Genomic DNA, 24,847 nt, shown 5'->3' with positions numbered 1-24,847 from the left:
AGGTGCCTCTCGCAGGTCATTTGGTGGGGGTGGGGGGGAGAGAGAGATACGGGAGGTCACAAGGGTAAGGGGAAGGGGTAAGGGGAAGGGGGAAGGGGGAAGGGGGAAAGGGGGGGGCAGGTGATGCAGGCAATCTGGGCTGTTAAGTTGGGAGAGGGGGAAAAGGGAAGGACCATTTATTTTTTACTCTCAGTGAGGCCTCGGGGGATATATTAAATGTGCGCGGCCATTTAAATGTACTATGGGGGGGTGTTTTGATCTCCATACAAGTATTCGGAAGAAGAAAAAGAGAAGACATTGGCGGGAGGAACTTTGGGCGCCATCTTCGGATTCTTTTTTCTTGTTTTTGTGTTATGTTCGTGAATCCTTTTGCAATGTTTTCAAGTTCTTCCTTAAAGTAAATTAATTTTCACTTTGTCTCTTAAGGTGTCTTTTGTATATTGCCCTTGTATTTCCATCTTCTTCTCCTGCCTCATCTATCTGGCGGACGTGAGTGGGTTCGCTAGTGAATGCAGAAAGATCGTCAAGCTGCAAAACTACACCGACAGGTAAGAAACTATTAGTTTTGCAGCGTGAATCTTTCTGGATTCACTATGCTGTGCATAGACTTTGTAGCAGTTTGTTATATTTGTGGCGGCTGGGTGGAAGATGAGCATTGGTTGTTGAATATATGTTGAAGCACTTTCTGTCCTACTTGTGCTTCCTTGTTCATTTGTATAGCCATGCAGTAGTGCTTACTGAACGTGTGCACTGAAGCCCATGTTGCTGCTAGGCATAGGTTTTGAATGGGTGGGTTAGACAGGAAGGCTATTGTTGCTCCCTTTTTCCTGGTAGAGTGGGCTTGTGCCCCCTCTGTTAGTTCTAGACCTGCCGGTTTGTGGCAGAATTTTATCATTTGTGCGATCCATCGTGCGATGGTGGCCTTAGTTACTGGTCTACCCAGAAAACTGCTTGCGAAGAACACAAAGAACTGCTTTGTTTTCCTGTGCTCTTTAGTTCTTCCCATGTAATGAAATACTGCCCTTCTAGCGTCCAGAGAGTGCAGTGCCCTCTCTGTGCTTATGGATGGTTTCTGAATGTAGCTTGGTATCTGTATTGTCTGGTTCATGTGAAACCTTGACACCACCTTTGGCATAAAGTGTGGGTTCGTTCTCATCACCACCCTGTCATTGTGTATTTGGATGTAAGGTTCTTGTAGCGTTAGTGCTTGCAGTTTGCTTTCCCTGTGTAGCGAGGTGATTGCCACTAGAAAGGCTGTCTTCATCGTGAGCATTTGTAGTGAGGCCTTATGGATGGGTTCAAAAGGAGCTTTCATAAGCTCCGTTAGGACTAAATTAAGGTTCCATGCCTGTGGCGGCATCCTTTTTGGTGGTGCGATCCTTTTAGCCCCTTCCAGGAATCTTTTTACTTTTTATGATGTAAAGAAGCTCTTTCCTGTCTCTCCTCTTGTGTAGGCTACTATCGCTGCTAGGTGTAGTCTCAGCGAGGTAGAACTTAGGTTTGATTTTAGCAGGTGTGTTAAATATTTTAGCACGGTTGATTCCCATGTCATCTTCTTGTGTAGTTTTTCCTTGATGCACCATTGTGTGAATCTCTTCCATTTTGCCACATAGCACCTCCATGTGGTAGGTCTCCTTGCCTCTCATAGCACACACAGTGTGCTCTCCGGCAGTTTCAGGTGTGCAAACTCTGTCTTCAGGAGCCATGCAGCTAGGCAGAGGCTCTATGGCTCTGACTGGAGTACCTCTCCGTTTTGCCTGGAGAGTAAGTACTTCCTTTTCCCGAACTTGTGAGGTGGTCCCTGCGCCATCTCCACTATTTGTGAGAATCATGCCTGCCTGGCCCACTGTGGTGCCACCAAAATCAGCGTCATGTTGCTGGTTCTGCATTTGCTGAGTAACCTGTGTATCAGTGGTATGAGGGGAAACGCATAGGCACATTTTTTCAACCAGCTTATCCATAGGGCATTTCCCTCGGATTGTTCCCCTGGTTGCCTGGATGCGAAGTATCAGCATTTTGCATTTTGGTGTGTTGCAAATAGGTCTATTGTTGGTGTCCCCCACTTCTTGAATAGCCTTTGTGTTTCTTATGGATTGAGCTCCCACTCGTGGGATGCCGATGTCTGCCTGCTGAGCCAGTCTGCCTCCACGTTGTCCTTTCCTGGTAGGCGTGTAGCTAGGAGGTCTATCTTGAGTGGGATAGCCCATCTCTATATGTCCTGTGCTAGGTTGGATAGTGCGACTGATTGTCTTCCTACTGGTTTGTTGATGTAGAACATCGTTGTGATGTTGTCAGTTTGTATCAACACTCTTTGTCTGTACAGTTATTTCTGGAAGGCTTTTAGGGCGAGGAACACGGTCTTCAGTTCCAGGTAGTTGATGTGCTTGATCGCATCTGTTGGAGTCCACAGGCCCAGCACTTTGAGTTGGTTAATTTGTGCTCCTCATCCCTTCTGGGATGCGTCTGTGGTGATGGTCACTATTGGGTTTCATAGTGTCAAAGGCTTCCCCTAAGTTATGTTCTCCTTGTTCCACCACACTATCTCCTCTTGCGCTGCGTGCGTTACAACCACTAGATCTTCCCAACTCCCTGTAGCTAGTGACCATTGTTGTTGCAGCCATTCCTGTAATGGCTGCATGTGGAGCTGTATATTGGTGACTAGGTGTATGCAGGACGCCATCATCACCATGATCTTGCTTGCTGTCCTCACTGTCAGAGCTCACCCCTTCTAGTACCAACGTGTCTCCTCAGCAGGAGAAGTGTTCTCTTGTCGCTGGGGAACACTTTGCTCTGTATGGTGTTGATCTGTGCACCTAGGAAGATCTTCACTTGTTCTGGTTTCATGGAGGATTTCACCCAGTGTATCAAGAATCCCAGTTCTGTTAGCATTTGTGACCCACTGTGCATGTTCTTTGCATTGTTTGTAGGAATTTGCTTTTATTAGTCAATCGTCGAGGTAGGGGTATACATGAATCCCTTCCCTCTGTAGGTACGCTGCCACGGCTGCGAGGCACTTGGGGAACACCCAGGGTGCAGATTTTAGTCCGAAGGCCAGGGCAGTGAACTGGTAGTGTGCTTTGTCGATGGCAAATCTCAGTAGATGTTTGTGCTGCTTGTTCATGGGAATGTGTAGGTAGGCGTCTTTTAGGTCTATGGTGGACATTAAGTCTCCATCCCTTATCTGAGGAATGACTTCTTGTAGAGATATTTTGAATTTTGTGTTTCTATGTATTGGTTTAGGAACCGTAGATCCAGGATGTGTCTTAACGCTTCGTCCACCTTTGCTACGAGGAAGTAGTTAGAGTACACTCCTTTGTTTCTTTCTTTGAATGGTACTGTTTCTATGGCCTCTTTGCGGAGGAGTTATTGTACTTCCTCTACGAGTAGCGCTAGTGCTTTTGCTGTGCGCACTTTTCTTTTGGGTTTCCTGTTTTGCGGTTTCTTTTCCAGTTCTATGCAGTATCCGAACTGTATGATGTTCAGTATCCATTTGTCTGTTGTTATTTTCTTCCATTCCCGGAAGAAATGTTTTAGTCTGCCTCCAACTGGTGTTACATGTTCGTTGATCTTTAGTCCGTGTAACCCTATTTTGTTGGCTTTGTTGTGCCCCTCCCATAGAGGTGTTGTGTGGGTGGGCCCGCTTGGTGGTGTGGAGTCACTTTGAGGTGGGTTGCTGGCCCCCTCGTCCATTCGGCCTCCCGCGAAAGGACTGGCCCCGAGGTTGGTATTGCCAGGTTTGTTTTTGCTGGCCCTGCTGTGCCTGTCTCCCTGGTAGTTTTGCTGGAACATCTGATGCGACGTTCCCGGCTGGTTTCCCCCTCTTCCGTTTGGCCTCCGTGTCGGGGTGCCTCTTCTCATTCCTCTGAATTGCAAGGCCCCCATGGACCTTGCAGTTTCATTTTCTTTTTATAGTTGGGTGAGTTTCTCATCCACTGGTGCTCCAGTCAGGGTTTCTCTATTGAAGGAAGTGTTCAGAATGTTATTCTGTTTTTCCGGCTTGAAGCCTGAGATCCTCAGCCAGGCATGCCTTCTTTCTGTGACCCCTATCATCATGAGCCTGCTGGATGTGTCTTCCGCATCCAGGGCTGATTTCGGGAATGAGTTTGCTATATTCTTGCCTTCCTCCACCAGGTGTTTTGCTCTCTGTTGGTATGGCTCAGGGAGGTGTTTGAGCAGCTGTCCAACTTCGTCCCAATGCTGGTACATATGTCTGTTGAGTAGGGCATTAGAGTTGGCAATGCGCCAGTGTATTGCTGCATTCCTCTCTTTTTCTTCCAGTGAGGTCTATCCTCTTATTTTCTTTGTCCGGTGGCGGGCCTGACTTTGTTGGAACATTGGCCCTTTTCCTAGCTGTTGCTGCAATGATGGAGTCAGCTGTGATGGATCCCTGGATGTAGGGAGGATCCTTAGAGGAGTGTTTGTATTTCTTCTCTGTCCTAGGTGTGACAGACCTGCAACTTGCTGGTTACTTGAATGCCTCTCTCCCCTGGTCCAGTACACTTGGTAGCATGGGGAGGAATTGACTCCTGGTTTGAGTGGGGAGCAGGGTCTCTAAGAGGAAGCAGGCTTTTGGTTTTTCTTCCTCCAGTTTCACTCCATAAGCTGTTGCCGCGTTCCTGATGACCATGTTGTAGATAACAATGTCATCTGGTGTTGATGGCCTCAAAGGCTACATCTCCACAGCCTCTTCTGGGCTTTCGGTGTTGAGGTCCTTGCAATCCAGGTCCTGCGCCACCGAGGATGCCGGGCCCAAACTTGTGTTCTGGTCTTCCTTGCCTTCTTCGTCATAATATAGGCCCTCTTCCTCTAGGTGTTCTTGGGGCTCGGGAGTTTTCGGTGGCTCTCTGGCGTCGAACTCCTCTTCGTCCTCGTCGTTGCCTGCTTCGACGGGATGGTGAATCTTTATCCACTCGTCAAATTCTCTTTTCCTTTGCAGGATGTTAACCATTTCGGCCTCGAGCCTTCTCTTTTTCCTTTCCATCTCAGCAGCCTGTTCGGCGTTGAGTGATTCGGACGATCTCTTCATCGTAGACGTCAAAGTAGCCTTCAGGTCCTTTTCTTTCGGCGTCGAGCGCGCTTTTTCAGGGACGTGCTTCGACGACCTAGGCTTTTCTTGTGTGTTTGCCGTCTGGGAGTCCTTTTCGAAGGATCTGCTGTTTGTCCCTGGATGCAGCTGTGGCCGTCGAAATTTTCGGTGCCAGTGCTCCTTTCGTGGACTTAGACTCTGACTCAGGCTTTCGAGAGTCTGTTGGGGTTTTAAGGGTCGACGTCTCTCCTACCTCTTTTGATGTTTTCTTATCGGTCTCTACGACCGCGTAGTCATCTGCTTCCTCAGCGATGTTGTCCTCTTCCTCACTGGAGAAGCCCAAGTCCCTAAGCGACGGAGGTTGACCTTGGCCTTGCATTTTGTAGTTGGCTCTCCTCGGTCTCTCTCTAACCCTGATAGTATTTGGGGTGAAGACGGAGCAGGCGTTGCAATCCTTGCTCTCGTGGTCGACCGGCAGGCAGAGGTTGCAAACCGGGTGCTGGTCCTTCTGCGCGTTCTTGTGGTGGCAATTGCGGCAGAATTTGAACTGAGTTTTGTCCATTCCTCGCTCAGGGGGCCCCCTGTGCGCGCATTCTCCATTGTAGGTCAAAGTCTTCGATGTTCACCTCCTTCTTCGTCGCCCCGGCTCCGTGGTCTTGTTTCTGGATGTATTCGCCAATCTTTTTCTGTAGATTTCAGTCTTTTCCTTCTTCTTTTCTCCCAAAACTCTGGAACCTCTCGGTGACAATCCAGACCCAACGTCGGGAAAAAGAATCTGAAGATGGCGCCCAAAGGTAGGAGCTTCCGCATGAAGCGTGCCAACGTCACTGGTAGGACACCAAAAGGTGGGACGTCGACGCCCACCTGGGCTACAAAAAAAAAAAAAAAATTAAAAAAGAGAGAGAAAAGACTACGATTCCGGACCCAACCACTAGACCGCGGAATAATGCACAGCATAGTGAATCCAGAAAGATTCATGCTGCACAATTTTCGTTCGCCCTAGTTTTTATTTTAAATGTCCCTGTCCTAAAATGTTGGCATGTATGGGTTTGTGTGCTGTGTGAATGGGAATGTGGAAGCAGGCTCCTTGAGATCTACTATTGCTAAAAAGTTCCCATTGTCTGGCAAGGGGAAAACATCTTGCAAGGGTGTCATTTAAAATTTCTTTATCTTAATGTACAGCTTTCCAAAGTGCCAATCTAGAATAGAAGCAGGGGCTGGTCTTATTTTGGCACTAGGAAGTAAACTGAAGACATCTGTATTTCTCTCCTCTTGCGTCACTTTCTCAACTGCAGCGCTCGAAAAATCTGAAAAATGGTGCTAGTCCTGCAGGTCTAGTACGTTGAAAAATCTCCTCGACCCAACAGTAACCTACTTGACCTCCGTCTCTGAAAGTGGAGCAAATGTGACAAGATAAGGTTTAAAGGCATCTTTATTGCTCATTTGCTCTGTGAGCAATAAAAAGGCCTTTAAATCTTGTTATCTTGTCACATTTGCTCTGTTTTCAAAGACAGAGGACAAAAGTTAGTATGTTTTCCTACTCGACAGAAAAGGCGAGTAGTACCAAAAAATAGCTCGACCTCATAAAATTTACCTCGCAAATATGAGCGGATTTGTCGAGGCCTGAACTGCATTCTTTGACAACAGCTCTTATACCTCTTTTTTGTAGGAGTTGTAACTGATCCCTTTTTGCAATGCTGATGCTTTGGTGGTTTTCTCAGTGTCGTTTGTATAAAGTCTATGCGGTAAGTATTACAAATAATATTTAGAACCCACTTGTCTGTGGAAATGGCGTCCCAGTTTTTCGGGAAGTCCTTTATTCTACCCCCCTATTGGTGTGCTGTATGTGGGGGAGGGAGGGGTGGCTGGGTCACTTGTAAAAGCTAGAGGCAACCACTAGATGGCGGATTTGTGTAAAACATGTAATTTCATACTTCAAAAACTGAGTTTGCTGCCCCTGATGAGGTATTGTATTGTATTGTAATTGCATTTATATAGCGCTTACTACCCCTGACGAGGCGTCAAAGCGCTTTTTCGGCGGGTAGCACGCTACTCCGGGACCCATAGAGGATTAGTTTTGAATTAGTATAGTGAAACATGCAAGTACATTTTAAGTGGTGGATAGGTTAGTCAGTTATTTGGATTTGGAATGATACGGAGCGGTTCCGTCACCAGCATGGGCGCACTGCGCGGCCGCCCCGCCCCCTTAGCGCTGCGGCTGAATAGCCACCGCAGCGAAGGCAGTAATGCAGTCAGCGGCTGTGTCAGTGGCATCCACCGCACAACAGATATTAATATCGGATTTCTCCCTCTGCCACTAGTTCTTGTCCTTTCTTGTAGTACTGCTCTTGAAGATGTTAGATATGGTCCGCCATCTGATCCCAATGGGCTCAGTCGTACCGGGACATTAGGCCAATGGAGTTGGTGATGCGCCAATGTGTTGTAACATTCTTGAATAAAACCACGGGAGTCGAGAGGCTGTTGACCAACAATGAGTGGAGGGAACACAACGTGGAGAGTGATTAACAGCACGATTGTTTAGAAGAATCAACGAGGACGGGATCTGAAGGCACAGTGAGACCACATGGCGTCAAACCAGAGCTCACTTTAACACATCAGAACCCTGACGGCAAAAATAACCAATCTAACAATGCAGCTGATGCCCATGCGCAATAACACTAGTGGGTGGAGTCACTAGCTCATGACCAGATAAGACTTATTTAAAAAAAAAATAAAGAAGGCTCATTGCTATGTTACCCTGACTAAGCCCCGCAAGACCTACAGGATGACAGCAGTGGAACCGTTCTTCAGCAGTGCCCTGTCCTTCTTCAGAGGTTCATAATAAAAAAAAAATTAAAAATGGAAAAGGTAATACTGACCTTTGGTACTGATCCCTCGCAGATCTGTAATTTTCATCAACATGCGGGGGAACATGTATGGCTTGTTTGGTCGTCGTCGCCGGGCATATATTTTTAATGCCTCTAAAAGAGGTTCCTGCAGTTTGTCGACCTTCTCCGGTTCCTCCAAATCCATCCGATCTGTACAGAATTTCAACAGGTTAGTTTGTTGCATTACTGACAGCACTTAAATGTTTTTGCTGTGGGAGCAGACATTCTTTATTTTCGCTGCAGTCATTAACATCTGTTCCTTCTTTCCCAGCAGAGCAACAATTAGATTCTGGAGTCATCCTGCATTAGGCTTTGCCCCCTACACCCCACAGCCACCACTCCTCAAAGTTTGCTCCACTGCCAGCCCTGCAACAAAGGTCTACAAACTACTATCACTGCAACATTTTCTACTTCTGCTGCTAATACAGTCATTAAGTCTATACCATACAATGCATTCCCACTCACATCACTGCCACAATACCTGTTCCTATTGCCATCGCTGTTGCAACACTGCCTGTGCTACTGCAGGGACTGCTCCCCAGAGTATGCCTGCACTGTGCATCCTTGACAGGGAATGCTGCTAGAACCCCCCCCCCCACACACACGCACACACACACCCCTAACCAGTGCTTACAGTGCCAACACACCTAACATGTGCCTACAGAGTGTGCAGTCCACAGCCTGTGCTCACACATTTTCTGATGCATTTTTTGCCTACAACTCCCAACTCCTTTATCAAGTATGCCAGCCCTGCCTGTCGTCCACTTCTCTGTGCCTTACTCTGCCCAATCACTGCAGTCATGTACGTACATGTCATCTTCAAGGATCTTGTCCAGTATTAAAGTGTTTCAACTATTCCCAGACGTCACACGTTATTGCAAACATTTCATCATTTTATTTTTAAATATTATTAGCACACATAAAAGATATTTTGGGAGGAAATGTTTCAACACTGCTGTATTGGGAAAAGGAGGTCTCCTTGGTTAAATGTTATGTTTGAAATGAATGGTGCTTCCTTCAGTTCAACCAGCTCAGCCCAAGAACTTATTTTATCCACTCTGTCAGAGGCACTCTGTGTAACACTTCTGTTACTCTCACATTTTACCATGGACTTTAGTTGAATAAAAACACAAAGGCACAATAGAGTAAGTGCCAAACTTTGCTCTATATTCCCTGCAAACAGGTACAGAAATAGTGCAATTCGGTTTCTCTACTCATGTCTCTCGTTATGGCAATGCTAGTTTCCTCAAAAACTGCTTGCAGTGTGATGGAAAAATATTTGCCATATACACTCCAGGTACCTGTATTGCCCGCAGTGGACCAGAACATTTCTGCATGCAGGTGCTCGCTGTAGATAAAGCCCATAGGCATATGGCAGATAAAGCACATGCTGCCAAGCATGGAAAAATCTTCTCTCTGCCAAAAATAGGCCTTCCAGACCAGAAGCTCTTCCAAAGAAAGGTACATAGGGGAGGCCTTGCAGTTTTTTTAGGCTGCCTACTGGAAATCCTATATGTAGAAAAAAACTCTAGTCTAACTGGCAGCTTCCTTTTTTAGACATGATGATGGCAACAGCCCTGGTATTTCAAATGTGTGTAGCTCTTTCACTCTAAGAGAGATTGCTGACAATTTGTAGGGCTGGCAGTCTAACAGGGGTCTTGGAAGCTGGTCAGCTGCAGGAAGAGTCCCTGGTCACGATTGTCGAGACTTGGTGGAGGTATGCAGGGCTTTGCACCACAAGTCCAGTCAGTTTTCTGTTCTCGCAGCTCTTTTTGTCCTCTGCTCCTTGATCCGTCGAATCAGAGTTCCTGGTGTCAGGGGTGCCACCTAAATACTCAGATTAGGGGCAATACAGGGCGTGACATTTAGTAGCCAAAGGGCTACTTACCTTTAGGGTGTCTACACCCTCTATATGACCATTTCCGGGCATAACCCTGACCCAGAAAGACAAATTCTGCCAAACTAAGATGGTGGAACTCTAAAAGATGTGTCCACTTCAAGTAGCCCACCTTAGGGGTGGTACAAGCCTGAGCGGGGGGCGCACCTCCCGACTAGCTAGTTTTCCTTCTGGTCCTGGTGCCAACTGGTCCCAGGGCAGGGGGTGGCATTTCCCCTGTATGGGGAAGCTTTGGTTTGCATATCAAAGGCGGCAGAGGGCCTTCAAGACTCCTACATTGATATGTGATCACTTAGCCATCCTACTTGGAGGAGGTGACACCAACTCCAGCCTAAGCAGGCATTGTATCTACCCTCAGAGAGCATTGGTTCTCACCTGGAGGGGGGTCAGAAACGTGCCTGTGGTGGCAGGCTGGTCCACACCAGTCAGCCAGGACACTGCAGTTGGTAGGTTGTCAGGGGGCAACTCTAAGTTGCACTCTGGGTGCATGTATTTATAAATCAATCACTGGGGGTTAATACGAGATGAGCGTTACCAAACATCTCTAGTTTCAGTGAAGCCATCACGTAGCTGGGGAACATATGAATACCAGTGCCAGCACATGGACTCAAAATGGCTTCCCGGTTTACTTTTAATAGCCAAGAATTGACTTAGATATCACAGAAGCATGCAGATATGTCCACAAATGTATTATAATGCACCCTGCCTTAGGGGTGTAAGGCCTGCTGTAAGGGTGACTTACCTATACTGCATGTAGTGTCTGCAGGCACGGCATACAAGGGGTGTGCCATGTCATGTCTTCACTTTTCTGTGCAGCATGACACGCAGCTTGCAATGGCAGTTTGCATGTTGGTGCTGACGGTTCTCTTAGGGTGGCACAATACATGCTGCAGCCCTTAGGGACCCTCTTTAGTACCCCATGCCCTCATTACAAGGGGTACCATTTATTAGGGAGTGCTAGAGGTACTGCAAATTGGGGAAACAATTATACCGTTTTAGGGAGAGAGAGATCTGGGACTCAGGACCTGGATAGCAGAACCCAGTGCATTTCTGTTAACATTACATCAGATACCAGGTAAAAAGTGGGGGGTGACCAGTCAAAAAGGGGACCTTTCCTACAGTGGCCAAGTCGGAAAGAAAATACAGCCCTTTGAGCACAGCAACTTCCTGAGATACGGAAAGCTATATGCCTCGCATAACGGGGAACAAGGTTTCCATGATAGAGGAGGTCTCCCTACTTACATATTTGTTTTCAAACCTCACGTTGCTGTAGAGGAATGGGTTTGTTCTCTCTTGTACTTTTGTTCCTTGAGTTAATCGTAGGTAGTTTAAATATTAGCACTATACAAAATAGATGTTTATGATATGGAGCACTCGTGTCGTAGCTGCCATTTTTTTTTAACCTGGTTTTATTTGCTCCAACACATAGAACAGTACTGCGGTGCAAATAGTAGAGTTTGGTAGAATAGGGTCACACATTCAAGGCGTTTGAACATCTACATTCTGGTCAGTAATTCCTCAGTCTGCCCCTTGTAGTGTCAAATGTGGTGAAGGCAGAATGAACAAAATAATTTGCAGGATTTTGCAGTAACCCTTGAGGCTTATACTCTCACTCCAATTCAAAAGGCCACAAAGATGGTTGCTGAAGCCATGCACCAGCTTGCTTTTACTGGAAATGTGTTTGTGAAAATAGACATCTACCTTGTCCTTTTTTGGCTTGGTGATCCTATGTGAAAATGATCATGTTTTCACAAGGCTCCACTACCCCCTGGGGTTCCTCTGATTTTGAAATTTATTACGGATGTTACAAATACATTTCTGCCTACGGTTGGTGTATCAATAATAGTGAACTAAGCTTCAAATATGATCCCAGATATTGTCAGTCATGTATGTCTACTTAATATTATACCTATGCAGAGCTCTCTTCTCGCTGTGTCTGCTAAGTGCAGTATATCCTTATGACACCTTTTGCTTTCTTCTTGTACTTCTGTGGGAGGTGTTGCATTCGTTTCCATATCCTCACCACTGTTGATGTCCCTAATCTCTATGGGTGCAACTACCTGTCTCTATCCTAGCCCATTTCCACGTCTGGATCTTTGGGACTTGTAGGTATTTAATACCTCAAACCTTTTCTTTTTCCTATAAATAGGTGGCTGCTTCACCTTTTAGATCCTTCTCTTTGACATGAGAATCTTAAATCACTCGCCTTTTCCTATGTTGAATATTTTTGTGTTTGGAGGCAGATGTGCACCTTTCTCCTTTACCATTCCTTGATGTTGATCGATCATCTTTCAAAGAAGAGTCAGATTTGGAATACCTCAGAAGGATTTTTTCCCCCATAGTGGGTTTTTCAACTGTCATGGATTTCTATGCTGAAGCCTTATGTTTGCCATTGAGTTTAAATCGTTTTGCTCTGAGGACCTACTATCCTCGGATATTGCATGCTTCTTATTTTAACACAATGCTAAAATGCTCGTAGACACTATCTCGGTGACCTATACATTATCAGATGCCCTATCCACAACATTTGGCATAGTTCCTGCTGTGCCTCTTTGTAGTCAACTATTCCGTCCAAGCCACTGTTTCAGGGAACCCCACATTCAACAAAGTAAGTTATTTTCCTTATGTCATCTTAAATATTGTGGTAGTCCTAGCACTAATTATATTTTTCCATTTCTTTTAGTTTGAGAAAAAAACATGCAGCCCAATCTTCAGAGATATGGTCACCGTGTAGGCAAAGATTATAGACAGTGGGCTTGTTGCCATTTGCTTATTTCCAGACACAAATTGAAGAATATTGTCCCTATTTTACCTACTCAAAAGGGCATTGAAGGGATCCATAGAAAACAGTAGCCTCTGAAACAGGTACTGCCTGACCCAAGTACTTTTATTATTTGTGAAAGCATGAAAAAGGATTAAATAAAATTAGGCATTTGTGTAACTATTACCTGCTTCAGACATGTTTTCTTGCGCATGCCAACAATGCACAAAGGAAGTACCCATTTGATGTAGAACAACTTTTGCATTTTGGCTCCTAAAGCACTAAAAACGGAGAACAGTTTGTTGGTCTGGATCCGTTTACATTTCTGCAGCTATATGAAGACCATCCTTTCTCATTCCCATGATATCAGACTAGGCACCTGCTAGTACCTTTTGTAAGAAATCGACGTGAAGATATTCAAAACTTGCGTATCTTATGTATGTGCGTTTCATCTTCTGTTTACAAGCTTGCTCCACTAACTGCTGCTTGGGAAAACCCCAATTTGTTTATATATTTTTGGGGTTCTATATAGCGTGAACTAAGGAAATTTGATTTCTTAACAAGAGAGCAAGTAGTCAGTCAATCAACTCACTTTATTCGTTTTTGCACAAAACCATAAAAGTCAAATAAAACCGAATATACAAAAAAGTCTATCATAAAACAAGCCTGCCAAATAACATCAAATGCTGTACATAAAAATAACATATAGCTAAAGAGAATGTATTATTTATGTTTTAGAAAATAATAAAAAGACCACACAAAGACGGAGCATAGGGTAACGATACATCCAGGAACACAACTCAACCATACCATGTATACCTCGTACGGTTAATCGCAACTGGCCCGTAGCCTAACGGCAGATATTAGAAAATTAAGGACATAAAAAGAACAGTATTGCAGATAACATTTGTAAAAAAGTAAAAGCAGGGGGAATCTGCCTGAACTTCAAACTTTTTCAAAATGGGGATAATAAAAGCCTTCCGGGGTACCTCGTAATAGCTACAGAACGTTGTAAAGTGGAGCATGTCCTGTGGAGACTTACCGCTGCAGCCACAGGACATTAGGCTCTGAGCCCTACTACACCCAAATGGCTTCGCCAACAAGAGATCAAAACAAAACCCAGTCAATAAAAAGCAATTTTAACCACTTAGAGGTCACAGGAGATATGGTTCTATAATTTGCACAGTTTTCAAGACGAAAAATCTGCGTTTGCTAGGCTTCCCTAGCTCCTGATCTTCCCTATCGGAGGTCCGCTGACTAAAAAAAAAAAAAAATGGACTTTGGGCATATGGGAGGAGGAGCTCATCTCAAGCCATGTTGGTCAGAGCCATAAAATACATTTTCCAGGGGACAAATTAAAGTGTGATGGGAGAGCGGTTAGTACAGTCTACTAAAATTAGCTCATCAGCAGTCAGAAGAGAGTCCTCTGAGAGGATCAGGCCAGAATGGAGCCTTTATCGTGAGCGAATATTAAGTTGTGTTGGAAGAAGTGGTTGCGAAGGAAAAAGGAAACAGCTTAACAGAAATGTTGTTATCTTCATTCCACTGTAGAATAAAGACTTGTGGGATGATTGTGAACTCAGAGATTTGCACCTGAGAGGACATAAATTCCATATATTCTTCAACAAATGTGCGGTTCTCAACTAGATGATGGTATACAACATTCATCCAAAGATTGGATGCCCTATGGGCAGAGATTCTCATAAAGCGAGAGAGAGATTGGAAGTGATCATTGCGAAGACGTCTTTAATTTAAAATGTTTCTGTGAATCGCTGCTACCCTACCACCATGTCTGCATTCGCAGTCACAGCATACTATGGCGGAGTGCGGGGTCGGGGGTGAAGTTCGAGGATATGCTTTGAGGTATAATTAAGCCACGATTTTGTCAGAAACCAAGATGTCTAGGTTGAAGTTAGTTAGTAATATTGTCTCAGAGCTGCAAAAAATGTTTGAATGAGGATCTGCAATTATGTAGCATTCCACGCAGTGATGAGTAAATAGGTTTTGTGCCAGGATTTATTTGGCATGCAATTTGCACCCAAGTAAGACTGGTTCATTTTTTTTCCTGGGACGTTGGCCTGGATAGTATTGATGGGGAAGTTATCTTCGGCTTGGCAACATACAGAACCTGCGATTCACAAATTATTTTTTCCAATAACCACTTTCAGGCTCTGACTGGCATTTAAACACTTTTTTTGCCAGATTGAACAGCCCAGTTCGCTTCGTTCACTAAAGCGTCTCAATTCACATGGTTGTCTATTTTAAAATCTGCTATTGCTCTACAGCTTTTATGCTTGATTTATAAACCATCATCAGCAAAAAGAATCTGAAGAAAGAGCCTTCATATAGAGGCCCTGTGTCATAATGAGTCCTACTGACTCCCCCATCACATGGCCAAAATTCGACATAAAATTCAGCTCATTTCTGAAACTAACCACTAGATGGCAGAATAATGCACACTTTGTGAATTTAGAACAATTTAGAACTATTGTTAAAATTAAGTAACTAGTTATTGCTTGCACGATGACTGTAAGAGACAATAAGTAGGAGGTCACTCGCAGTGGTGAACAATTATGTGTGAAAAATTAAGAGTTTAGCACTGGAGGCATATGGATGGGTTTGTGACAGAAGTACTGCATTAACAGAGGCAGAACGAGTAGAACTGTAGCTGGGGGCAAGTTAGAATTTACAATTATATATAACAGTAGTTTTCCAGAGAGGGTACCATCCCAAAATTCTGGAAATCAAAAAGCCTCAAAATCGTTTTACTACATATGAAATGTATTTGTTATCAAACATTCAATTTTTACAACTAAATAAATGCCCACGAGGCCCCTGCAAGATAAGACTCCCTCACAGCAACTCAGGAACTGGGCTAGCTTGAAAACGAAACTGCCCTCCCTGCTCACAAAGCCACAATAATAAAAAGAGGACTACTGTCTCTTCTCCTCATATGGGGCGGCCATCTTTGCCTAGTCTCTCTCTCGGGTGGATAGCCGGGGTTTACACCCATGTGTTTACACCATTTTCTGGATAGAGTGTCTACCTTCTTGTATGGCAATACTATACCTCTAGTTGTATTATGTTCACTAGTAACATAATGCCTGCTCTCTCCTGCAGTATTATACCTCTACCTGTCTTTTTGACATTTTGGCAGTATTATACCTTTACCGGTCTGTTAGGCATTTTTGTAGCTGGCGCTCTGTTCACTTTCCCATGTAACACACAGGCTGCTACCTCTTTATTTGGGTTCATACCAATGTATTTCCACTACCTCTTGTGTTGAAGACAATGTTTTTGCCTTTGTTAATGTTTAGACAATGTCTTATCTATAATATATTTTTACTTGTATCTTGTACACCTATAACCTGCACCCAATTCACTTTCTCTTTGTGACGCACCAACTGCTACCTCATGTATTCTGATTGCGCACTAATGTAAATGCTACCTCGCATATCACTATTATATTTTTACTTGTATTTTATACACTTGTGTAACCTGCACCCAGTTCACTTTCTCTTGGGACGTACCGATGGATACCTCATATATTTTGATTGCTCCCTAATGTCACTAAGGTCACTCTTGACCCCGACTGCTACCTCATATACTCAGTCTGCTCACCATTGTTACTATCGTTACATGTAATTTTTTGCTTGCACTTGTCTTTTGCTTTTGTTATTATTGTACACCCTTCTACGCCTACCTATACCCAACATGGATCTCATCGGCAAACACACATACAAAATCATCTACCCACCATTACCCAACAAAAAAGCCGCTAAGCGCTTTAAACATAACTTCCTTAGGACCCACCCTGAAACCCCCTTTGTCGACACCTATTTCTCATCGGTGAATGGATCCATGAATATTGACATCATCTTCCACACCACACGAAGAGTCCAATGGAGAAAAGTGTTCTTCACCTTACTCACCGTCTCCTCTACCAGGAAATCCGCCCATGGCTCAACACTCTCCATCACACCATCTCAACTCTTCCCAGGCAGAACCACCATCACCATCTACAATAACGGGATTGTCCTAATTCAATCCACAGACAGGAACCTGGAACTACTAGACAACATGTTCCCCACCTTCAAACAGCACCTCTCCAATCCACGAACCCCCACTCACAGCACCCCTAGTCCTCCAAAACGCACAGCCTCCAATCACAACCCAGCTATCATAGCTCAGCTCCAAAACGGCACGCACCTCTCCACTACCCCCAGCACCTTAATAACCCACCCACCTTCTGTAGCTACCCCACACTCCTTAAGCTCAGACATAGATCTCTCCCCCTCTACCCCCTGCACCTTAATCACCCACCGACCTATTGTAGCTGCCCCACACCTCGCAATCACAGACATACACCTCTCCCCCATATGCACCAGCCGCACCCCATCACAGCTGAGGAACATCTCACAGCTCTCCCCTCCCCAATCCGCGGCAATCAGTCACCCTCCTGATCATACCTCCCATTGCATACCACCCGTTCATATCCCCCAAATTCCTCCATGCACTAGCGAAGATCACCCCCCTTTGCTCACTCCGGTTATCCCCACCCTTCTCACCCCCCACCACACAACCTCTGCGAACGTCGCAGATGCTGCTGTAATCGTTCACCCATCCGATCCCACTTCCCCACACCCCTCATGCACGGACGATTATCATCCCCCTTCACACATCACCATTACCCCCACCCTCCTTATTCCCCACCCCTCTCCTCACACAAGTCGCGCAGAACCCACCTCCACCACCTTAAGCATACCTCCCGCATCATGACCAACCCTCACCCTCTCTCCCCCCCCCCTCTCACTCCCCACTACCCCACCCCATCGGCCAGACTCACGGAACACACCACCTCCCTCAACATAACCCCTTATCCTTTATCCCCTCCCATTCTTAGCCCCCACCCCCCTATTGTCACTCCTTCCCCATCCAGTCTACATTCATCCCCCAACTCACCCACACCGCCTACCACAAGCGCCATCACGCACGCTATCAACCGCCCCCTGTCCTCATCCCCGCCCCCTGTTCCCAAACTCTCTCATCCTTCGAACGCTACCCCACCTACTCGGACAGCAGAGCCCTGCTCCATTGCGCGCACATCACGTCACATTCGACCCAGTTCCCACCCCATTACCCGACTCAAACACTCACCCACTACTCTCACTTCCAACTCCATCCCCAATCCAACACTGGACACGATCATCTCCACTCTCCTACAAGTCAAGGAAGAGCTCCATACCATCAAAGAACTTCTTCTCACACACCCCAGGCACCCACTACCCTACTCTTCCCCGCCCAACAAGGACTCCACTCGCCCCTCAAACCGTTCCACCTTGCTCTCCCCGCGTTGGCCTTCTATCCCTGATCGTAAGGCCTCCGGCCGTCCCCGTCGCACCCTAAACACCCTTTCGGGCCGAGACTTACACAATCTACTCTGCTCCTATGGCCCAGGTCCCACAAAACGCGCACCCACAACACACCTCCCCATACCCACGATTCCCACAAATCCCCTCAGGCCACCCACACTGAATGACAGAAGTTCTGTCTCTTGTAATCTCAAAAATATCCCCCTCTCCTTAGAACATTCCCCCACCCTCCTCACCCCTAGACTAAAGAGTATCCTGCTCAACTGCAGATCGGCCCGGGGACACTCCTCTGGCGTCGCGGAGCTCATCTTATCAAGGGGCATTGATCTAGCCATTCTGACTGAAACGTGGTTAACTGAAACATCCACACCCATAATGGACATACTAGTCCCCCCCAACTATCGCATTATTAGACTCGATAGGAATGGCAAGACGGGCGGGGGCATCGCATGCATCTACAGGAGCAACCTAGCTGTCACTGAAGGCCCCTCCCCCTCTCTCTCCTCCTGCGAACTCATGTGCCTTGAGATCTCTAGTGAGGGCAAACCTGTGTGCTCCCTTCATGTTGTTTACCACCCACCCGGTGATAACTTCATCTTCACCCAACAACTAATGGACATGATATCCACCAACGCCGGTCGACAGCTTAATCAAATTTACCTGGGAGACTTCAACCTCCACTGGAATGACCAGAAAGACACTGTGGTGAAGTGCCTTAAGACGTTCCTCGACGCACTTGACCTCACCCAAATCTGCAACGGTCCGACACATGAAAAAGGCTCCATCATTGACCTTATCATCGCCAAAGAAGACTCTACCCAACTAGTCACAATCGAACCATGTGACTGGTCAGACCACCACATCATCACCTTCTTCATCAATGAAAAAGTCAAACTTAACCAGGCGCAACCTGCCAAAACCAAGATTTGGAAGAGGGACCTGAAGAACCTTAACCCAAAGTCCTTGCCTGCCCACACAGGCAGTCTCCTTCTTCCCCCGACGGACGTCACTGATGTGCACTCATTGACCAACCTCTACTTAGACTCCATGTCTACAATAATCAATGAAGCCGCACCCTTGCAATTGAAGAAAGTCTCCACCAAGAACTCGAACCCATGGTACGATGGCAGACTCAATGAAGACAGACGTGTGATGTGCTTAGCTGAGCGCGCGTGGAGATCGGACCCCTCAGCACTGAACCTTAGAACGCTTAAGAGTAAGAGAAACACCTACTTCAGAAAAATCAAACGCTCGAAATCAATATTCTTTAGCCAACAGCTGGATCAAGCTAAAAACCGACCAAAAAAACTGTTCGAGTTAGTCAAAACCCAAACCAAAACGCAACCACCACAACCCAACAACTTAACAAAGGCTATCCCAAGTTGCGAAGACTTCTCCGCTTTCTTCAAGCAAAAGAACAACACTATAAGAAGCAATCTCATCAAGGACGTAAGTCGACTCGCCGGCTCCATATGCATAACTAACACTCATGCTAAAAACAACGCTTCATGGACGTCCTTCGACACCTATTCCGAAGAATCAATTCACAAGCTGCTGGTCACCTTGAAACCCGCCAATCATCACACAGATCCCCTACCTGTCAATGCTGTTAAAGTCCTCACCCCCCTGTTTCTCCCACTCTGGACTAAAATCATCAACTGTTCCCTGCAACAAGGGCTCATCCCAGACTCCCTCAAGATTGGGCAAGTCACGCCTATACTCAAGAAACCCACAGCTGACCCGGCCGACCCAAACAACTATCGTCCTATCACCAATATCACCACTCTAGCAAAACTGTTAGAAAAATGCGTACAACTCCAACTGACAAAACACATTGAGCAGTTTGACCTCCTCAACTCTCACCAATCCGGATTCAGAGCAAAGCATAGCACGGAAACGGCCATGACACACATAATAGATGATGCCCTCCAAATCCTTGATCACAATGAGTCTTGCCTCCTCATCCTCCTTGACCTCTCTTCAGCATTCGATACGGTCAAACACGAGAATCTTCTGGAGCTCCTAAATACCAGAATGGGCATATCCGGGACGGTTCTCAAATGGTTCACGTCCTTTCTACACAACCGTTCACAGAGGTTCAAGATCAACAACGCACTGTCCTCGCCTGTGCCAGTAACACTGGGCGTTCCGCAAGGTTCCTCCCTATCCCCCACTTTGTTCAACCTCGTCATGGAACCACTCACCTCCTTGCTTCAATCTTCTAAGGTACATTTCCATATGTACGCCGATGACACCCAGCTCTACCTCAAGCTTCAATCCCCTGAAGACATCAATCTGTTAAATGCCACACTAAGAAACACCCAAGCCTGGCTGGCCGTCAATCACCTCAAACTAAATGCTCTGAAAACTGAGTTCCTTCTGATCTCTCCTCCTGCGAAAAAGGCCATCACCCAAACCTGGCTCAATCATTTAACCGCACTCAATGTCCAACCCACCATCGTGGACTCAGCGAAATCCCTTGGCATCACTCTGGACTGCAATCTCGACATGCAGCAGCATATTAGCATAGCAACTAAAGGAGCCAACTTCCAAATCAACACGCTGAGAAAACTCAAACCCTTCCTACCACCCAAGGACTTCCAAACTGTGGTACAAGCCTTAGTCATTCCTCGCATAGACTACGGAATTGTGGCTCTCAGCGGGCTCCCCCTGACAACAACGGCTCCCCTAAGAGCCTCCCTGAACGCGGCCGCGAGACTCATCACTGGCTCAAGAAAACACTCACATATATCCCCTGACTTAAAAGCCCTGAACTGGCTGCCTATTGAAGCCAGAATTCAGTTGAAAATTGCCTGTATGACACACTCGGCCATACACCACAAGGCACCCAACTACCTCTCTCATAAGCTGACCATATCAGGAGGCTCAAGATCCAACAGAAGCACAAACACTCTCCTCCTGAAACCACGGAGATTCCGGAAGGAAAAAACATACAAACGCTCCTTCTCTGGAATGGCACCTAGGAACTGGAATGCACTCCCGCCAGAAATCAGGCTTATCCCGTCCACTATACTCTTCAAGAAAGAGGTGAAGGCCATCCGTATGGCTAAATACACCTGAACACTATTGATATTGGAACAATGACAGTATTTGACTCCCTTATTATCAGCGGTCTGAATACGTACCTTGGTACACTATGACTTGAGTGCCTCAACATCCTGCAACGCACCCACTACTGACTATTGCTTTACTGTCAACATTGTGCTTACTCACCCTCTGGGGTGCTATAATCTTATCCGTATAGACATTGTATTGCCTCCATATTATTGTTTCTTGATTGTTATTACTCTGTATACTCTTGTATGTTTGATACCCTATTCTTGCAACGCACTGTCTACGGAATCTCATATTGATGTAAGAGTCTCGCTTATCCAACCTACTGTTTCTGTAAAGCGCTCTGATATCTGCAAAGATCTTGTTCGCGCTATATAAAACTTTAAAAATAAATAAATAAATAAATAAATGTAGAGAAAAGTGGTCAGACACAAACACTAGACCGAGGAATAATATACACCTTGTAAATTTGGAAGAGTCAAACTGCGATATTGCCAGTTTTCACAACCACACTGCCTGTTTCCCACCGTCTCAACTCCCACAGAACTTGCATCGTGACAAGTGTGCACACACAGTCGGCTCTCTGAAGCCTGTGCTCGCATGCTTCCTACAGCTCAGGCCGCCATAGCTGGCACAATTCACGTTTACCACACTAGTTCTACTGCAGCTTTTGCTCAAATGCTTCATCTTTCGTCATACAGCCAGAGCACCACCCGAGAAAGAATGGTCTCAGTCTGTCAAATCCCCCTCCTCGCCGAGCCTGTAGTCTCAGTCTTGTATTGCCCCCCCCCCTGCCAATGTCTGGCTCGCCATTTTACCCCCAGAGGCAGTCCTCCTATGGTTCACATTGTTCTCCTTAGCCAATTCACCTTAGTTTCCTAAACACACCTGTACTGTTGGTTCATACACTGAGATTGGTCACGCTCTCACCTCCGCAGATCAGACAGATGGCGCTGAGCAGTCCGGTTTCGGTGTCGTCCATCTCCAGGGGCAGCAGCTGCTCAGCAAAGGCAAAGACCAGGTCTGTTAGGGGCCCGAAGCCAGCGTTGTGCATCTGGGTCCGGTTCAGGGTCAGTCCATCTGAAAAGGTCATGGTGTCCTGCTCCGGCGTGTACCGCGTGCAAATCCGCAACATCTGAGGGAGACAAGAGAGCTCTTCGTCAGGGGCACGAGTCTATCTATCGTGGGGGGCCCAGGGAGAAGGGGTCTGCAGCACTCTACTAAAGCACAGAAGAAAACCAGGGAAATGACGTCTGCTCGCTACAGAACTGAAGGATCACTTTGCACCCAGGAAACATGAATGAGAAGTTTTCGGTTATTAATATACAACATAATATGTATCCATAGTGACAGTAAGGGCCTTGCATTAGCTCTGGAAGCAGGGCTTGTCAGAGAGTGAAACCACGCAGTTCCTCCTCAGAGTACACTTGCATCATTATAAACCATCAGGAGGAGACCCACAGGTATACCTTCAATGGACACACCGACATCCACCCGCCTGAGGAGTGATGCAGAGTTGCCTCCTTTTATTAACCATAACAACACAGGGCTGTCTGTCTATGCAAAGGTACAAAAGTCTCTCTCCTACCTGATGGTCTAGGCTCGCTCTGCTCAACCCCAGGGAGAGATGCAAGAGCTCCTACTGTGCTGGAGGGGTGAGATAGGATCCCAGCTTTGATCTGAGCAGAGGTGCCCAATCCTAGGGTGTACTAAGTAGACTCCCAGGATCCCACACCCACTCTTAGATAAGTAATGCATCCAGACCCGTACACGCGGAGCAGAAATCCCTCCATGGACTAACGTGAAACTCAGGAAAGCCCATCTTGGAACTGCCATAAAGCAAGGGGAGACCTAGCCCACATGATATACGAATGTCCCAAAGTTAAAACATTCTGGAACAAAGTATACAACCTCATAGACACAATCACAGGTTGCCAGACACAACGAGGCCTAGCGGGTATTGCCACTGCCTTCCTAGCACCACAGCTTCAGTTCAAAGAAGAACGCGAACTAATCGACGTTCTGCTGACGGCAGCGGTGAAAACTATCCTGGGGAACTGGAAGAACACTAGGAAAGCCACCTTTAACCCCTTAAGCGCGGGGAACATTCAGCGGTCGTCGCGTGCACTACCTCGCTAGTGCTGCGCACGTCCGCTGAACGTTCCAATCTCATTAGCTCAATGGAACGTTCCGCACTAGCGCGGAATATTTTCAGCACTGGCAACGGGTTAAACGCTGGTTCAACTGGGTTATATTCCTTCGGGGGGGCAGACAACATTACCTCCAAACACAAGGCACCCCCCCCCCCCTCTCTCTTCTCTCTTCTTCTCGCTCTCTGGCTCCACTATGTCAAAGTACACATTGTAAGAGCTGCCCAAAGTAAGACAACTGTTTTGTTTTTGTATATGTATTTTGAATAAAATATTTTGAACAAAAAAAACAAAAAAAAACACAGGCACAGAAATCATGCCACGCGCTGCATCTCACCAGAATGTCGAGGCAGGCGGCCTTCAGCAGAGTGATCTGGTCCGCGATGGTCAGAGTGGCAAAGCCTGGGAGCCGCTTGGCAAACTCCACAATCTTGATGATGCACTTGGTGGCGAGCTCGCTGAATTTGTCCCAGAGGCCAAGGTCGAGCTGGACCCGGTGGTCTGCACTGGAATTCTGAGGGTGGGGAGGCAACAGAAGGAATGACAGAAAAGATACATTTGAGATAGGTGGCGGCAGGAGAGTGACACGTTGGGAGAAGAAGAATGGAAACGTGCATAACATCAAGAGAGATCGGGAGATACATATGGATAGATGGTATAGAGGGAGTGAAGGGTGACAATGGAACGAATGAAGAAATGTAGGCAGAGCAAGAGGCATCAATATTAGCCATAACAAAAACATCACAATGAACTACATTTCTAATGCGAACAATGAAACTCTCTTTTTGAGCATTCCCAGTTACAATGGAGCCACCATGTCCAAAACTACACAGTATCTCGGCTGGGTGATTTCAGGGATTAGCAAACCATATTTACAAGAAACACATATGTGAACAGAGGGCAGCTGCAGTAAAGGATGCGTACTACAGCGACTCCTCCAATGCCCCTTACGGCTCAGCTCATCACCTATCGACAGCTGTACCCGTCCCCCCATCCCTGTACTGTACCAGCACGGATAAACTGAGGTACCAACGCAGGCCAAACTTGCCCGACACGGTAGCTATATATTCCAGCGCTTGGACCCACGTCCATCTATCGGTGCACCCCAATCATGCGCCGCAGCGCCTCTGGCTTTTGCTGTACCAAGACTCGCACCCCACTCTGCCAGGGCTCCTCGGTCGTGACCTGCGATCCCACCACTGCTCCTGGGGCGGGACTAACTCACAGCCCTGGTCTCGTGCACATTTCTGAGGCTGTCTGGAAGTCCTTAGCGCAAAGTGTGCGTTGTGTTCCCATACTGAAAGCTCAAAACACTAAAGCCAGCAGTGGTACAATGTTCACGAAGTTATTTTGACAAAGATTTAGCTGTTCTAGAGTGGGTCCTGCAACTATCCTTCCTTTTCCATCCCGAGCACCCTTAGCCTGCAGCGCCACCCCGTGTTCACTGCAGTCGCTGCAATGGCAGTCACGCTGAAACCCGCCAGGAAGGCCTTCCAGTGGGGGAGGGGCGAGGAGCAGGCATATACTCAGCATAAACTGCTCCTCGCGGCCAGACGTGCTGCCCCTCCCTCACGCAGGAAGCTGCCAGTAAAACACCAGGACGCTTAACAAAGGCAGCTCTGTCCCGGCCTCGACTGCTCTGGAGAGTGCTGGAATTCTAGCAAAGACATTTATATCC

The 24,847-nt window shown here is 46.5% G+C and overlaps 1 protein-coding gene across 3 annotated transcripts in view; it reads right to left on the bottom strand.

The window, feature by feature from the left end:
• Window positions 1–24,847, bottom strand: part of RARG (retinoic acid receptor gamma) — a 378,215-nt gene that overhangs the window by 9,733 nt on the left and 343,635 nt on the right. For all 3 annotated transcript variants that reach the window (XM_086965476.1, XM_086965487.1, XM_086965498.1), the window contains 3 exons: window positions 23,507–23,683; window positions 21,950–22,154; window positions 7,906–8,064 (listed from right to left, as the gene is read on the bottom strand). In XM_086965476.1, the coding sequence (XP_086821602.1) occupies window positions 7,906–8,064; window positions 21,950–22,154; window positions 23,507–23,683 (541 nt within the window). The remainder of the gene's footprint in view (window positions 1–7,905; window positions 8,065–21,949; window positions 22,155–23,506; window positions 23,684–24,847) is intronic.

Source organism: Lissotriton vulgaris, chromosome 1_1 (genome assembly GCF_964263255.1).
Source record: "Lissotriton vulgaris chromosome 1_1, aLisVul1.2, whole genome shotgun sequence".
NCBI lineage: Eukaryota > Metazoa > Chordata > Amphibia > Caudata > Salamandridae > Lissotriton > Lissotriton vulgaris.
Note: the sequence above shows the minus strand (reverse complement) of the source record. Positions and strands in the feature narration are given on the sequence as shown.